This window comes from Coregonus clupeaformis, chromosome 26 (genome assembly GCF_020615455.1).
Source record: "Coregonus clupeaformis isolate EN_2021a chromosome 26, ASM2061545v1, whole genome shotgun sequence".
NCBI lineage: Eukaryota > Metazoa > Chordata > Actinopteri > Salmoniformes > Salmonidae > Coregonus > Coregonus clupeaformis.
The window spans coordinates 3,757,380-3,775,205 of NC_059217.1; the positions used below are offsets into that span (position 1 = coordinate 3,757,380).

General features: G+C 42.0%; 1 protein-coding gene across 1 annotated transcript in view; it reads left to right on the forward strand.

Moving 5' to 3' along the window:
* Positions 1-11,997, forward strand: part of LOC121540520 (zinc finger protein 644) — a 48,342-nt gene extending 36,345 nt beyond the window's left edge. The window contains exons 5-9 of the mRNA XM_041849455.2: positions 4,797-5,007; positions 5,305-5,470; positions 7,508-7,633; positions 9,517-9,622; positions 9,911-11,997. Coding sequence (XP_041705389.2) covers positions 4,797-5,007; positions 5,305-5,470; positions 7,508-7,633; positions 9,517-9,622; positions 9,911-10,358 — 1,057 coding nt within the window. The 3' untranslated portion in view covers positions 10,359-11,997. The remainder of the gene's footprint in view (positions 1-4,796; positions 5,008-5,304; positions 5,471-7,507; positions 7,634-9,516; positions 9,623-9,910) is intronic.
* Positions 11,998-17,826: the final 5,829 nt, after the last annotated feature.

Below are 17,826 nucleotides of genomic sequence, written 5' to 3' on the forward strand. Positions count from 1 at the left end.
AGGCAGAGTTGCAAAGAAAAAGCCATATCTCAGACTGGCCAATAAAAAGAAAAGATTAAGATGGGCAGTCTGAGAAATGGCTTTTTCTTTGCAACTCTGCCTAGAAGGTCAGCATCCCGTAGTCGCCTCTTCACTGTTGACGTTGAGACTGGTGTTTTGCGGGTACTATTTAATGAAGCTGCCAGTTGAGGACCTGTGAGGTGCCAGTTTTATTGCTTCTTTAATCAGCACAACAGTTTTCAGCTGTGCTAACATAATTGCAAAAGGGTTTTCTAGTGATCAATTAGCCTTTAAAAATTATAAACTTGGATTAGCAAACACAACGTGCCATTGGAACACAGGACTGTTGGTTGCTGATAATGGGCTTCTGTACGCCTCTGTAGATATTCCATTAAAAATCAACAGTTTCCAGCTACAATAGCCATTTACAACATTAACAATGTCTCACTGTATTTCTGATCTCTACTCCGAATATCTCGTTCCGTCTCATCCCAAAGATGCTCAATTGGATTGATATCTGGTGACTGGGCAGGCCACTGCAGTATCTGACTTCACTGTCATGTTCGTGGAACCATGCCTGGACAATCCTAGCTTTGTGGCAAGGGGCATTATCCTGCAAAAAAAATCAATTTGCAGATGGATACACTACTGCAATGAAGGGATGCACCTTATTGGCATTGATGTTCAGATATCCTGTGGCATTCAAACATTGCTCCACTTTTATCAAGGGTCCCAATGTGTGCCATGAAAAGACACCCCACACCATCACACCACCACCACCCTGCAATGTTGACACGCGGCATGATGGATGCATGTACTCAAGTGGTTTTCTCCATACCCTAGTCCTCCCGTCAGCATGAAACAGCAGGAACCGGGATTCATCAGACCAGGCAATGTTTTTCCAATTCTCCAGTGTCCAGTGTTTTTATTCCTTAGCCCACTGCAACCACAGTTTCTCTGTAAGATCGTCGGCTGCCATACCCCATTCGTGTCAAGGTACGACGAGTTGTGCATTCTTTTATGGGTCTTTGGGCACCAATGTTGTTCTGGACTGTCAGTTAACGGTAGCCCATCTTTTAATCTCCACAATTCGTGTCAGCCTCCTTTGTCCTCTTTCATCAATTACCCGTTTTCGACCACTGGCCTGCCATTGGCTGGATGTCCCTTGGGTGGTGGGCTATTCTTGATACACACCGGAAACTGTTGAGCGTGAAAAACCCAGCAGCATTGCAGTTCTTGACACACTCAAAGCGGTGCACCTGGCACCTACTACCATACCCTGTTCAAAGGCACTTAAATCTTTTGTTTTGCCCATTCACCCAAAGAATGGCACACATACACAATCCATGTCTCAATTGTCGCAAGGCTTAAAAATCCTTCTTCAACCTTTCTCCTCCCCTTCATCTACACTGATTGAAGTGGATTTAACAGGTGACATCAATAAGGGATCATAGCTTTCACTTGGATTCAGCTGATCTGTCTATGTCATGGAAAGAGCAGGTGTTCCTAATGTTTTGTACACTCAGTGTACTGGTTCACCAACTACTTCTCAGATAGAGTTCAACGTGTCAAATCGGAGGGCCTGTTGTCTGGACCTCTGGCAATCTCTATGGGGGTGCCACAGGGTTCAATTCTCGGGCTGACTATTCTCTGTGTATATCAATGATGTCGCTCTTGCTGCTGGTGACTCTCAGATCCACCTCTACGCAGACGACACCATTTTGTATACATCTGGCCCTTCATTGGACACTGTGTTAACAAACCTCCAAACGAGCTTCAATGCCATACAACACTCCTTCCGTAGCCTCCAACTGCTCTTAAACGCTAGTAAAACTAAATGCATGCTCTTCAATCGAATGCTGCTTGCACCCGCCCGCCCGACTAGAATCAGTACTCTCGGCGGGTCTGACTTAGAATATGTGGACAACTACAAATATCTAGGTGTCTGGTTAGACTGTAAACTCTCCTTCCAGACTCACATTAAGCATCTCCAATCCAAAGTTAAATCTAGAATCGGCTTCCTATTTCACAACAAAGCCTCCTTCACTCATGCTGCTAAACATGCCCTCGTAAAACTGACTATCCTACCGATCCTTGACTTCGGCGATGTCATTTACAAAATAGCTTCCAACACTCTACTCAGCAAATTGGATGTAGTCTATCACAGTGCCATCCGTTTTGTCACCAAAGCCCCATATACTACCCACCATTGTGACCTGTATGCTCTCGTTGGCTGGCCCTCACTACATATTCGTCGCCAAACCCACTGGCTCCAGGTCATCTATGAATCACTTCTAGGCAAATCCCTGCCTTATCTTAGCTCATTGGTCACCATAGCAACACCCACCCGTAGTATGCATTCCAGCAGGTATATCTCACTGGTCATCCCCAAAGCCAACACCTCCTTTGGCCGCCATTCCTTCCAGTTCTCTGCTGCAAATGACTGGAACGAACTGCAAAAATCTCTGAAGCTGGAGACACTTATCTCCCTCACTATCTTTAAGCATCAGTTGTCAGAGCAGCTTACCGATCACTGCACCTGTACACAGCCCATCTGTAATTAGCCCACCCAACTACCTCATCCCCATATTGTTATTTATGTTCTTATTTATTTTGCTCATTTGCACCCCAGTATCTCTATTTGCACATCATCTTCTGCACATCTATCACATTTGACATTTTAGTCATTTAGCAATCGCTCTTATCCAGAGCGACTTACAGATAGTGAGTGCATACATTGTTACTGGCCCCCCGTGGGAACGAACCAACAACCCTGGCGTTGCAAGCGCCATGCTCTACCAACTGAGCTACAGGGGACTACTGCAGTGTTAATACTAAATTGTAATTATTTTGCACTATGGCCTATTTATTGCCTTACCTCCATAACTTACTACATTTGCACACACTGTATATAGATTTTCTACTGTGTTATTGACTGTACGTTTTGTTTATTCCATATGTAACTCTGTGTTGCTGTTGTTTTTAATCGCACTGCTTTGCTTTATCTTGGCCAGGTCGTAGTTGTAAATGAGAACTTGTTCTCAAATGGCTTACCTGGTTAAATAAAGGTTAAATAAAAATATAAAAAAATATATACAGTGCATTCGGAAAGTATTCAGACCCCTTCACTTTTTCCACATTTTGTTACGTTACAGCCTAAAATATAATTGATTAAATTATTTATTTTTGTCATCAATCTACACACAATGTCCCATAATGACAAAGCGAAAACAGGTTTTTGGAAATGTATTAAAAATAATAAACAGAAATACCTTATTTACTTAAGTATTCAGACCCATTGCTATGACACTTGAAATTGAGCTCAGGTGCATCCTGTTTCCATTGATCATCCTTGAGATGTTTCTACAACTTGATTGGGTCCACCTGTGGTAAATTCAATTGATTGGAAATGATTTGGAAAAAGGCACACACCTGTCTATATAAGGTCCCACAGTTGACAGTACATGTCAGAGCAAAAACCAAGCCATGAGGTCGAAGGAATTGTCCGTAGAGCTTCGAGACAGGATTGTGTCGAGGCACAGTTTTGGGGAACGGTACCAAAAAATGCCTGCAGCATTGAAGGTCCCCAAGAACACAGTGTCCTCCATCATTCTTAAATGAAAGAAGTTTGGAACCACCAAGACTCTTCCTAGAGCTGGCTGCCCGACCAAACAGAGCAATTGGGGGAGAAGGCCCTTGGTCAGGGAGGTGACCAAGGACCCGATGATCACTCTGACAGAGCTCCAGATTTCCTCTGTGGAGATGGGAGAACCTTCCAGAAGGACAATCATCTCTGCAGCACTCCACCAATCAGGCCTTTATGGTAGAGTGGCCAGACGGAAGCCACTCCTCAGTAAAAGGCACATGACAGGCCACTTGGAGTTTGCCAAAAGGCACCTAAAGGACTCTGACCATGAGAAACAAGATTCTCTGGTCTGATGAAACCAAGATTGAACTCTTTGGCCTGAATGCCAAGCATCACGTTTGGAGGAAACCTGGCACCATCCCTACGGTGGATAGGGGCGTGCTCCCTTTGCTGTTTCCTGAAGTCGACGATCAGCTCCTTCGTTTTGTTGACGTTGAGGGAGAGGTTATTTTCCTGGCACCACTCCGCCAGGGCCCTCACCCCTGTAGGCGGTCTCGTCAATGTTGGTAATCAGGCCTACTACTGTTGTGTTGTCTGCAAGCTTGATGATTGAGTTGGAGGCGTGCTTGGCCACACAGTCATGGGTGAACAGGGAGTACAGGAGGGGGCTGGGCACGCACCCCAGAGCCAGAGCCCGGACTTGAACCTGATCAAACATCTCTAGAGAGACCTGAAAATAGCTGTGCAGCGACGCTCGCCATTCAACCTGACAGATCTGCAGAGAAGAATGGGAGAAACTCCCCAAATACAGGTGTGCCAAGCTTGTACTGTCATACCCAAGAAGACTCGAGGCTGTAATCGTTGCCAAATGTGCTTCAACAAAGTACAGAGTAAAGGGTCTGAATACTTATGTAAATGTGATATTTCCGTGTTTTTATTGTATTTCATATAAACTTGTAAATATTTCTAAAAACGTGTTTTTCCTTTGTCATTATGGACTATTGTGTTTAGATTGATAAGGATTTTTTTTAAACAATCCATTTTAGAATAAGGCTGAAATGTAAGAAAATGTGGAAAAAGTCAAGGGGTCTGAATACTTTCTGAATAGAATTTGTATAGATTTTTCATTTAGTCTACTTTTATGTTATTGTACTTTTTCATGTATCTCTCTGGCTATATCATTGTTGTGTTTTATTTGAAAACTGAACAGGAAGCAGTTCCTCTCTCGACCAATCATCTCCCAGAAGTTCATTGGCAGCGACGGGCTCTTCCTAACACCCACAGGGATCCCAGTGAAGATCCAACATGGCTGCCAGCTGGGCCAGAATGGCATTCCCACTCCATGGGGGCCCAGTGCAACTACACCCAGGCAGGAGGGAGTTGAGAGAGAGGAGTTCTTTCCTGAGAGGAAGAGCATAGTGGTACCGTTGTTGTGCTGTATTGATGCTATGCTCTTTTGTGTGATTAACTTTTAGTTTTGGTTATGTAGTTTCAATTTTTTTAAATTTTTTGTTTATGTTTAACTCTTTATTGTTGGGAAGGGCTCGTAAGCAAGCATTTCACGGTAATGTCTACACCAGTTGTATTCGCCGCATGTGACAAATACGATGATTTGTTTATATTTAATATTTTTATTTTATTTTACTCTGTAAGTCTCTTTGGATATCTTGAAAGGTGCAAATAAAATGTATTATGTATTATTATTATTATTATTACAGATACGAGGTATCAGTGAACCTTCTCGGAGCACTTTAGGTGAGCTGCTGAGGAAGAGGAAGTTGGACAAGGATGATGCAGATAGGAAGCACTTTACTGTGACCAAAGAGAGGGTTGAGGAGAGACAGAACCAACAGGCCAGCAACCTGGAAACACACTGGGCCCATGGTAAGCAGCCTCACAAATCATTAATATACACATCAGAATATCAGCATTTTGGAGCACTTTCAGAACTGAAAAAGAGGTTGAGATTGTACAATTTCAAAATTGGTGACATCATGGTAAAGTTGAAAAGGACTTTTTACATGTATCTTTAGCAACCCCCAACCCAACAATTATATTTTATTTGATGGTAATGATTATTGTAGCGCAACAAGGCCCCCTATGTGATGGCAAAACATATATGACATATGATCAGTCTGTTTCAACTGATGTAGAATCAAAGAAGACAAAAAAGCCAGTTAAGGCAGATAGATGATGGATAGAAGTGACACACAGCGTTATTAGCTAAACTGAGTCGGCGGTCTGTTCTTTTCAGATTCATCAGTTTAGTCCTTTGCAGATAAGTGTGATTCTTTTAGGTGTTCTTTGTAATAGTTTTATAGAGTGCAATGATACAGATTAAGATAATATGTGACTTGTGCACCAATTACAGTATCAGCTTGCTTTAATGAAACACAAACTTGTCTTGTTCCATAGCTGTTTTGTATGTTTTACTAACTCTACAGCGTTTCATTGTTTACAGAAGCTCATGTTAAATCACAACATTTCAATCAAATGGAGTGGGATAAAAAAAATAAACATAAAAAGAGAAAAGTTCACAGTCAATGTAATTATTGTAACGCACACAAAAATAATGATTGTCACCAAAGGGGCTTTGAAATTGAAATAAAAAAAACTGTCACGTCCTTTTGATGTGGCTCTGGAAGCACATCAGCTGTGTTTACACACCTTTGTTTAATGTCTGTCCAAATAAGAGTTCCCGTTATGGAGAAAGATTAATAAAGATTTTAAATCAGATAGGGATTTTTTTAGTTGTCTGTCTGAATTCTAGTGATTGCCCTTTCTGTGGCTGACAGTGTTGTATGTCATAGTTACTTTTTACGGTATAGCTGAAAGCTGAAACCTTAAAGGCAAAATAGAACGACTCACGTATTCAGTTTTAACCATCTAACTAATGCTTCTACACCATATTGCTGTAATCAGTGTTATGTTAAATGGAGATTTAACACAAATTGTTGCAAACAATTTACAGGTCATTTAAAGAACCTTTAGTAGCTTGTCATGGTTAAAAAACACCTATGTAGCAGATGTTTTTTCACCTATTAGGTGTGAAATGAATGGGAAGCTGTCGCTATTGTTTTCACACAACTGCCAGTAGCTTCAGGACAACCTGCATAGAAACTAGGTGTGGGCTTGTTATCCAATCAAATCTGTTTTAACAGGTGTTCGAAGAGACCTTTCATAATCTAACGCTTTTACGATTTAACATGCTCTAGATGTAGCCTGCAGTGCCATGCCAAACCATTGTAATTCATGTGCAATATTGACACAATCAGCACAGTATGAATTTCTTGTCATAGCCTAAATCACATTTTAAAACCCCAAATTGTTCCGAACCCTGCGTGAATCTTCTGCTACAGGTGAAAATAGGCACCCTGGAGTCCTTAGATTGTGATAAACATTACTCTCAACAACACGTCTCCAACTGCTGAGTGCAAAACAGATCTTTACAATATGAAAACAGATGGAGGGAGAGGTGATGGCACTCAGGGAATAGCACTTTTACTTCATGTTCATCTATGTACTCTGTAGTCATATTTCTTATATTTCTTCAGATTCTTCCCTTACAGTCACCTCAACTCACCTCCAGATTTTATTTCTCAAAGACCCTGAAACCCAAGCAGCAATTAATTTAGATGTAATGTGTGTAGAAGTTGAACTATTTTTAAAAGTGGGCAGCATCCAAACAAAGTGTCTCTAATGGAAGATAACTGTTAATGAAGTTAGAAACAAACAGAGCATGGTTATCCGGAGGCATTTTGATTAGATGCTACACTCTTGACACTTGTTCAAAGACGTTCTCCTTGCAAGAAAAGTGTTGTCAATGAGCTTCTGGAACATATTTAAAGTTTTGAACTGAACTTCTGTGTGCTTTGCTTTCTTTTGATTTTTCTCTCTTTCAATGTTTCTCTCACTTTCCAGAGAGAAATGAATCTAATAAGAAGATTTGCATTCACTGTAACACAACATTTCCCAGTGCTGTTAGCCTGTCCAATCATCTTCGCGCTTACGCACGCAGGAAGAGGGTTGCCATGTTAGAAGGAACAAGTAAGTTCCGTAAGCCTGGTCACAAAAGTCAAGAACATAAAGGCACCTTTCTGAAATTACAGTGTTGGATGTACCTTGTAGAACATGTACAGAACATTGTGTCCCAAATGGTGCCCTATTCCCTATACAGTGCATTTGGAAAATATTCAGACCCCTTGACATTTTCCACATTTTGTTACGTTACAGCCTTATTCTAAAATGGATGAAATAGTTTTTTTCCCTCATCAATTTACACACAATACCCATGATGACAAAACAAAAACAGTTTTTTAGAAATTTCACATTTACATAAGTATTCAGACCCTTTACTCAGTACTTTGTTGAAGCACCTTTGGCAGCGATTACAGCCTTGAGTCTTCTTGGGTATGACGCTACAAGCTTGGCACACCTGTATTTGAGGAGTTTCTCCCATTCTCCTCTCAAGCTCTGTCAGGTTGGATTGGGAGCATTGCTGCACATCTATTTTCAGGTCTCTCCAGAGATGTTCGATCGGGTTCAAGTCCGGGCTCTGGCTGGGCCAATCAAGGACATTCAGAGACTTGTCCTGAAGCCATTCCTGCGCTGTCTTGGCTGTGTGCTTAAGGCCGTTGTCCTATTGTAAGGTGAACTTTTGCCCCAGTCTGAGGTCCTGAGCGCTCTGGAGCAGGTTTTCATCAAGGATCTCTCTGTACTTTGCTCCGTTCATCTGTCCCTCGATCCTGACTAGTCTCCCAGTCCCTGCAGCTGAAAAACATCCCCACAGCATGATTCTGCCACCACCATGCTTCACCGTAGGGATGGTGCCAGGTTTCCTCCAGATGTGATGCTTGGCATTCAGACCAAAGAGTTCAATCTTGGTTTCATCAGACCAGATAATCTTGTTTCTCATGGTCTAAGAGTCCTTTAGGTGCCTTTTGACAAACTCCAAGCGGGATGTCATGTGCCTTTTACTGAGGAGTAGCTTCCGTCTGGCCACTCTACCATAAAGGCCTGATTGGTGGAGTGCTGCAGAGATGGTTGTCCTTCTGGATGGTTCTCCCATCTCCACAGAGGAACTCTGGAGCTCTGTCAGAGTGACCATCGGATTCTTGGTCACCTCCCTGACCAAGGGCCTTCTCCCCCGATTGCTCAGTTTGGCCGGGCGGCCAGCTCTAGGAAGAGTCTTGGTGGTTCCAAACTTCTTCCATTTAAGAATGATGGAGGCCACTGTGTTCTTGGGGACCTTCAATGCTGCAGAAATTTTTTGGTACCCTTCCCCAGATCTGTGCCTCAACACAATCCTGTCTCTGAGCTCTACGGACAATTCCTTCGACCTCATGGCTTGGTTTTTGCTCTGACATGCACTGTCAACAGTGGGACCTTATATAGACAGGTGTGTGCCTTTCCAAATCATCTCCAAACAATTGAATTTACCACAGGTGTACTCCAATCAAGTTGTAGAAACATCTCAAGGATGATCAATGGAAACAGGATGCACCTGAGCTCAATTTCGAGTCTCATAGCAAAGGGTCTGAATATTTATGTAAAAAAGTTATTTATGTTTTGCAAAAATGTATAAAAACCTGTTTTCGCTTTGTCATTATGGGGTATTGTGTATAGATTGATGAGGAGCATAAAAATAAAAAATAAACGTTTTAGAATAAGGCTGTAACGTAACAAAATGTGGAAAAAGTCAAGGGGTCTGAATACTTTCCAAATGTACTGTATAATGCACTACTTTTGACCAGGGCCCCCATTGGGACACAGCCTGTGACTCTCTCTGTCCTGGTGTCAATCAGTCTGTTATGTTGCATGGAGTTGTCTGTACTAAGTTGGTATGTAATGAGTTGGTCTGTACTGACTTGGCCTGTAATGAGATGGTCTGTACTGACTTGGCCTGTAATGAGATGGTCTGTGTCTTTCAGCCTATTCCTGTATACTGAAGAAGCCTAGGTTGAGGGCTGGACCAAAGAACACACTGTTCTCAGCTCTCCCATGTGCTGTTGAGGAGATGTACAGACTCACCTGCAGGTATATAGGACCACAACAAGCTTCTCTGTCCCCTCCCTGTTTTTGTTGGCATCTTGATTTGTTGTGCATTTCACTCTGTGGCCACAAGGCACAAAGAAATTACGGATTGCCCCTTTAATATTGTGAAATGGTCATGCATCGGTTCTAAAATATATTGTACACCGGTACAGGAAAAGGATTGCCAGCTCAGATGCTAAAAAGTATCCATATGTATGCAAACCTAACCTAGCCTAGCCTAACATAACCTAACCTAACCTAACCTAACTTTACTCTCTCTCTCCTATGCAGATTCTGTGACCTTGTCTTCCAGGGTCCTCTGTCCATCCAGGAGGATTGGCTCAGGCACTTACAAAGGCACCTCATGCACACCAGTGTCCCTCGCACAGGAGCTGGCATGGTGGAGGTCCTGGGACTACACAAAGAGACGCCCTCCTTGCCCCCCCAGCAGCACCCCTGTCGGGAGCACCCAACGTCCAATGAGCACCCCACGCCCCAGAAGCAACATGAGCACCCCTGCTTGGAACACCCCTCTCCTCATGATCACCCCTTGCCCCAGCAGGAGCCCCCCTTGCCCCATGGGCCCACCTTGCCCAATGAGCAACCCAAAACCCACAAGCACCTTGAGCTCCATGATGAGCATCCCTTGCACCATGCACACCCCTCGTCCAATGAGCACCCAAGCCTGGAGCAGCACACGGCCACGCCCTTTCCAGAGCTTCTTCCAGTGGCATCCTGAGCTAGAGAGTTGTTTACACTTTTTCACTGTATCCCTTTAGATCTTTATCCTGCACATGTAAATATGGTTAGATACATATAAATATAGATAGATATAAAGATAGATAGATAGATAGATAGATACAAATATTATAAAGCTATATATGTTTTTCTTAATACGCACAAACTAGCCCTTCCCTCTATTTTATATGACATTTCTCTATACTGTAGTGTAGATGATGGATCTTGTTACTTATATGTACAGAAACAAATAATTGTACTTTGCCAACAATTGCTGAAGCTAGAACGGTGGTTAGTTCAGAACCTTGTATCTCAACTTTTCTAAACTAATATTTGCAGTCTGTAACCTCTTCTACTCTACTATGGTTAGGTGAAGTTTTACCTGCAGATAATCTTGCCATCTTGCAACAATGTGTCTTCTTGCTTCCTTCTTTGCACTGTTTAGCAGTCAGTCAGAACTTTGAACCCATTACCAAATGAGACAACTGACACCTCAGCATTTTGTAAATGATAAATGCTTTGTCCATTACTTTAACTGTAGCCTATAGGAGCCATAATCAGAATACAGGGTCAATCATTCATATCACAAATTAGAACTGCCAATACTGTATGAATGGACACAATATCTGCTTCCTCCCTAACTTTCATGTTAACTATTTCCTATTTGTCTTGTTCTGACGTAATTGTAATTGCGATATGTTCTCATTGTATGTTAATCAAGCAAAGAAAACATGTTTTCTTGTGATTTATCTCTAAGACCAATATTATAGTTTATTTACTGAAATATTCAACAAGTTTGAACGTTGGGTCACTGGATTCTTGTAGAGTGTAAGCTGAGTAGCTCATCAATATCATGCAATATACACATTTATCTCAAAAGTGGTTTATGGAGGAGGAGTTGCTTCAATCCACTGCTTTGTTTGTTGGTTTGGCTATCAACCTTTGCCAATTTGCTAACCTTGCCAAATAAACATGCAGAAGCAGTGGATTGAAGCTAGTTTCTTTCCATAACATTTAGAGGTAAGACAAAATATGAAGAAAGGCTGAGATAGTGGTGAATTATTGCTTTAAGGCATTTATTAGTCCTAGTTAATGAAGCACATTGTTTTGTACTGTTCTTTGATGATTCAACACCGCCAAGCACTATTTCTAATATTATTATGGATAACTTACCTATCCCTTCTGAAATTGATTTTACAGTCCAATGAAAGGACTAGGAACCTTTTAATCCAAATCAAGTTAGAATGTAAATCACATTTCCATGGTGCTGAAACTTCCAGTTAGATATTGTATTATGCTAAGTAAAATACACATGTTTTATTCATCTAGACAACACTAGAGGATGTCTGAGAGATGTGAATGTACTGTAATAATGTCTGGTTGGTTTAACATCCATACTTCATTTTGGATGATTTAAAAGGAAGAAGGCTATATATACCATGTATCCGTTCAGCTTTCTGTAGTAAATATAGCAAGAACTAGCTGAAATAAAATAGTTAAATTGGCCTTTTTAAAATGTACTATTTACAATTATTCATGCTTTTTACTTTTTACAATGATTAGTTTCTCAACCCCTAACAAATCCTGCTAACTCGGTCTATAATGTTGTGGCTGTACAAAATAAATATACACTGATTTTATATAACCTGCCATTCTCGCCTTTTGTTTTTAGCTTTTGTGAGTATAACGTTTGGTTGGTGTGACCATAGAGTTCCTATTAAATTTGACCAGTGAAAAAGTAGTGCACTATATATAGGGAATAAGGTGCCAGTTGAGACGCACCCGACGTCTGCTAGAAACCAACCCATGGCACAGGGGGCCAACCCTGCAGTTTATCCTGGTCCGTATTTAAAACAGGATGATCAAAGCTGTACAAACCAATTGTCATCATGTTCCTCCGGAGGGGATTCTCAAGTACATTAATTCTCCTTCTCAGGGAAATAATTGTGCCACTCTGTGACTTCATTAGGTCTCCTGGCTGTTTCAAAAGATGTTCTCTGCGGAGGTTGGGAGCCACGTCGCGGGCAGACAGCATCCCAAGGGGCACCATGAATAAAAACCAGAGAGAGATTATAATGAGATTGAGCCAGCCATGACCAGGAGTGGGGTTTTATTATTTCACTGGCAGCCAGGAGAGAGAGCGAGAGAGAGACATAAAGAAATGTGTTACATGGTAGGAGCCACACTGGCCATCTGCCATAATGGTCCAGTGGTAGCTAGTAGTAGACCAGAGCATGGTTATTATTAGGGCCTGAGAATCAAGGACACCCCTCTCTGGAGATTAATACTCTATTAAAACTGTATATAAACGTCTGATTCCCCTATACCACCTGGAGTAGAGAGGGGCTAGCTGCATTTAACCAGAACCAGTGAATAGTAATGAGTTAGCATTGTAAAATGAGAGACTAGCAACAGCATTTGCCTTGAATCATCACTGTATTTTATTTGTTAATATTAGTCTCTCCAGAAAGTATAAGCAACTAGACAAGTTGTTTAATTTTAATAGGAGAGCCTTAGGAGGTAATTAAAAAAACCCTCTGGCACATTAGGAGTGTATGTGATACTGTGTGATACTGCAGTAGGGGATCTAAAGGGAAGCTCCCACCCACTCCGAGAAGGTTAGTGTGTGTTAAGGTGTTTCAGGTGGACCAGTAGACTACGTCTACATCGCAAATGGCACCCCACTGAGCACAGTTGTCAATTCAACGTCTATTCCACGTTGGTTCAATGTAATTTCATTAAAATGACGTGGAAACAAAGTTGATTCAACCAGTGTGTGCCCAGTGGGACCCTATTACCTATATAGTGCACTACCTTTGACCAGAGCCGGAGCCCTATGGATGTAAGGAATAGGGTGTCATTTGAGAACCAGCCTATCACTGCACCATGAGAAACTGGGTGATTGACTGATGGCACTTGTCTGTCGGCCTGGCTTTTTTCACCCACCTTATTGTCTGTAGCAGCAGTTGAGATCCAGAGTTCAAATCCATTGATCACGTCCTTCTCTCTCTTTCTGTTCTGGCTGGTTGTTCTGAAGTGCCAACCCAGGGACCACTGTCCACCGCTTCCTGTACAAAAAAAAAAAAAAAAAGACTGAAAAATCAATAGGTTTCCATTGTCTGTTTGGGCAGTGTCACTGGCCTGTCAATGATCCCGTTACTGGGGCGGTACAGGGTTGAGGCGGCTGGGCGAGGGCCACCAACTCCATGGTTGTGTCCCAAATGGCACCCTATTCCAAAATCCTATGCGCCAAAAGTAGTGCTCTATACAGGGAATAGGGTGCCATTTGGGAGGCTTCCCATCGCCCGCTCTGCGGACAAGAGGAAAAGATGCTGACAGACACCAGGAAGAAGTTGGAAGTTCTTGGAACACAGATTTGCACTTCAAGCGGCCGTCCGAGGAGGCCGGGTGTGAGAGCCCACCACACGGCGGGGGGCCGTTGGGGGGGGGGGGGGCAGGATTCCCAGCCTGTCTGCCTCAGCCACTGTCATCTGTCTGTCTGTTTGTCTGTCTGACTGTCTCGTTTCCCCACCACTCACGCTTTTATCCTCCCTTTAATAATTTACCTCTGGATACACCAAAGGAAAGGAAACCCAGGTGCACTGATTGTGCTGTCATTAGGCCTGAGCTTCCAGGGCTTCAGCCACTGATGTTTTTGGTCCAGCCCCAAACCTTTTGATGGTAAAAATAAATAAAAATATTTATATATATATATACAATGAACAGAAATATAAACGCAACATGTAAAGTGTTGGTCCCATGTTTAATGAGCTGAAATAAAAGAGGCCAGACATTTCTGATACGCACAAAAAGCGTATTTCTCTAAAATGTTGTGCACAAATTTGTTTACATCCCTGATAGTGAGCATTTCTCCTTTGCCAAGATAATTCATCCACCTGACAGGTTTGACATATCAAGAAGCTGATTAAACAGCATGATCATTACACAGGTGCACCTTGTGCTGGGGACAATAAAAGGCCACAACACAATGCCACAGATGTCTCAAGTTTTGAGGGAGCGTGCAATTGGCATGCTGACTGCAGGGATGTCCACCAGAGCTTTGCCAGAGAATTTAATGTTAATTTCTCTACCATTAGCCGACTCCAATGTCGTTTTAGAGAATTTGGCAGTACGTCCAACCAGTTTCACAACCGCAGACCACGTGTAACCATGCCAGCCCAGGACCTCCACATCTGGCTTCATTACCTGTGGGATCGTCAGCCCTTTTGTGTGGAAAGACTCATTCAGATTGGCTGGGCCTGGCTCCCCAGTGGGTCGGCCTGGCTCCCAAGTGGGTGGACCTATGCCCTCCCAAGCCCACCAATGGCTGCGCCCCTGCCCAGTCATGTGAAATCCATAGATTAGGGCCTAATGAATTTATTTAAATTGACTGATTTCCTTATATGAACTGTAGCTCAGCAAAATCTTTGAAATTGTTGCATGTTGCGTTCATATTTTTGTTCAATATATATATATATATATATATATATATATATATATATATATATATATGAATACAATTTCAGGCTGTATGTCTGACATTAGTTTCCATAACCACGGATCACTTGCGCTATGCAGTATTGAAAAATAAATAATTTACTGAGACATTTTGTATGACAAAAATAAACAATCCACTATACTGCGATAGGCAGTAGCAGGCACTGCAAGAAGTGGACCTCTCACTTGACCCCACCCCTACAACTCCGGTTAGATGTCAATGTCATCACTCAGCAAAACGCCTGTCACTCTTTCTGAAAGAGAGGCAAAAAGCAAGCAGGTTGAGCAGGAGCAGTAAATGAGGTGGATAGTGCAGAACAGCCAGAAATTCAAAGTGTAGGGGCAACTGGTAGCTCAGGGACAGTTGACATTAATGCTCTCAGGATTTGAACTTGCAACCTTCTGGTCTGGAGTGCATTCATATCTCAGCAGGGCCACCAGATGCTTATTTGTTGCCAAGAACATACTGTATATACAAACACTCTCAAAAATAAGAGTATGGTTACGGTACAATGTTGTTCCCTGCTTTACAAAAAGGTCAAACGTACACATAAGGTACCTTCAGAGGTACACATAGGAATTCACATGGTACTGGTCGGTACCTTTTAGGGTGCATGTGTGGATAATCTAGTATAATGGTAAAACATTTTACACAATATATTAATATAAGGTACAATCATTACTGCACTTTTAAATGTAGGTGGTGGCATTGTGCTGGCTCGAGCTCATTGGCATATTTAGGGGGCATGGTGTGAAATATGTTGTATTTGTGCCAACTCTCAGTGGAAATGTACGAGTTTAAGTGGTTTATCATTATGTTGATGAATGTTGGGCACCTCTTTTGACACTGTCAATTCTGCAGTCTTTGTAAGAACTTGTCACAATCAAGAGCTGCGCTGTTAAGAGGTTAGTGAGCATTTTCCAGTGGCTTAATGGCAGCTGGTTCACAGAAAATGAATGTTTAATTTTGAAAAACTTGCTGTCAACTAGCTGCAAGTAGGTTGTTGTAAATTTCACAGTAACTTACTGTATCTCACCCGTCACTCACTGAGCTGATGTTGTGGCAGCTTAGTGAGTATTACAATGACTAGCTATAAATTACATATTGTATGGCTGTTTGCTATCACATGCACTTATGTCAAGTTTTAACAAGGCTGGAGAACTGGCAGTGTACAAGCTAAATGTTCATAAACAGAATACAACACAGCACATTAACTGGGATGACATTTCCTCTCATGGGAGACCAAAAAGAGCTAGCTGAAAGCTACACCTACAATAAGCCACGCCTGCAATATTCTGATAGGCCACCGCTGCTACAGTATGCTGCCAATTAGCAAGTAATGTTTGTCAACAGAAGAGTTAGTGAATGCACAGTAGGTTATTGGCATGTATTGCTAGTGGCAGCCAGTTGCCTGGAAGTTATTGGGAATTTTACAATAACTTACTGACAAATGGTTTCCAGTTAAGAAAATACAAATTCACGTTTGATACCTGGTCAAATGTTGTCACGTGTAGTTTCATGGTATCACATGTTGAAATGTTGCATCCCCATGTCACATTTATTTAATATGAGATCATGTTTTCACATGTTGTCACATGTTACCACATTAACTTCACATAAAATCCTGTGATCACTTATTTTTAATATTTAGTATTTATTGGGATCCCAAATTAGCTACTGCCAAGGCAGCGGCTACTCTTCCTGGGGTCCAAATGTAACAGTGTCGCTTCCGTCCCTCTCCTCGCCCCTACCTGGGCTTGAACCAGGGACCTTCTGTAGGGGCGAGGAGAGGGACGGAAGCAACACTGTTACACAAACAGGAAGCAAAACACACCAAATAAAATACATAATATACATAATATAATATACATAACCTACATAATATACATAACACTACATAATCTCCTGGCTCTGCCTCACGCTTCAGAAACAGGAGATGGCTCCTGCCCTGCCGGCTCGCACAAGCCAAGGCTCGTGCAAGGCCACCCACCTAAAAAATCCAATACATAATACAGTGCAAATTACAATACAAAATATATAAAAAATATCGGTGTCTCTTCACAGTCCCCGTTGAGCCTTAAAGCGTTATTTTATTTGTTTTTTGAATATGGTTTTATTGCTAGCTTTAGTTACCTGGGGTGGCAGAGAGTTCCATGTAGTCTTGGCTCTATTAAATACTGTGCAGCCTGTGAAATTACTATTAAAACAATTGTTTAACTTTACACTTTTTACAACCAGGACAGGATGAGAGAGGAGGGTAGACAAAAGAGACAGCAACAGAAGAGGGAAGACAAGAGCGACACAGAGAAAGCAATGGAGTGGCAGAGGAGGGGTGAGCACACAGTAGACTATATCATTTAAAGCTGCTCTAGGGATTCTATCTACTGCACAGTGTGTGCATGTGAGAGTGTGAGGGTGTTTGGGTACTGTGGGATTCTTTAATCAGTTTGGCTCATTGGACAGGTCAGAGTCTATGTTTAGAGTTGTTGAGTGGTATGGAGGTGCACACTGTAGATGTATGTGTTCCAGAGTAGAGAGTGTTCCAGAGTAGAGAGACCCACAGTAGCTACTGTAATTTAGTACTGGCAGTGTCTGCTATGGCAGGTGGGAAGGTGCAAGTTACCTGAAAAACATATAATCTCACAATGTTTTAATCTCTCAATGTTCATCTCAAAGTGCACCAAATTCATGCATTTAGCTGTTGAAATTATTTTAAAAAATTTGCTGGGGGAGGATGCCCCCAGACCCTCCTGGCTTTTGGCTAAGCCCCCAATGTCTTTAAATCATAGAAAGGCCTCTGCTCCTCCTATACCCCTGGCCTGTCCTGACACTTTACTAAAGCTACATATACCCCTGGAAAGATCAGCATACATCAGTGGGTTAAATAGTATAGGAAATTATATATTTTTTAAAGAATATGTTTGAATGGTTCTTATTATTTATGAAAATATACAAATGATGGGAACGTTTT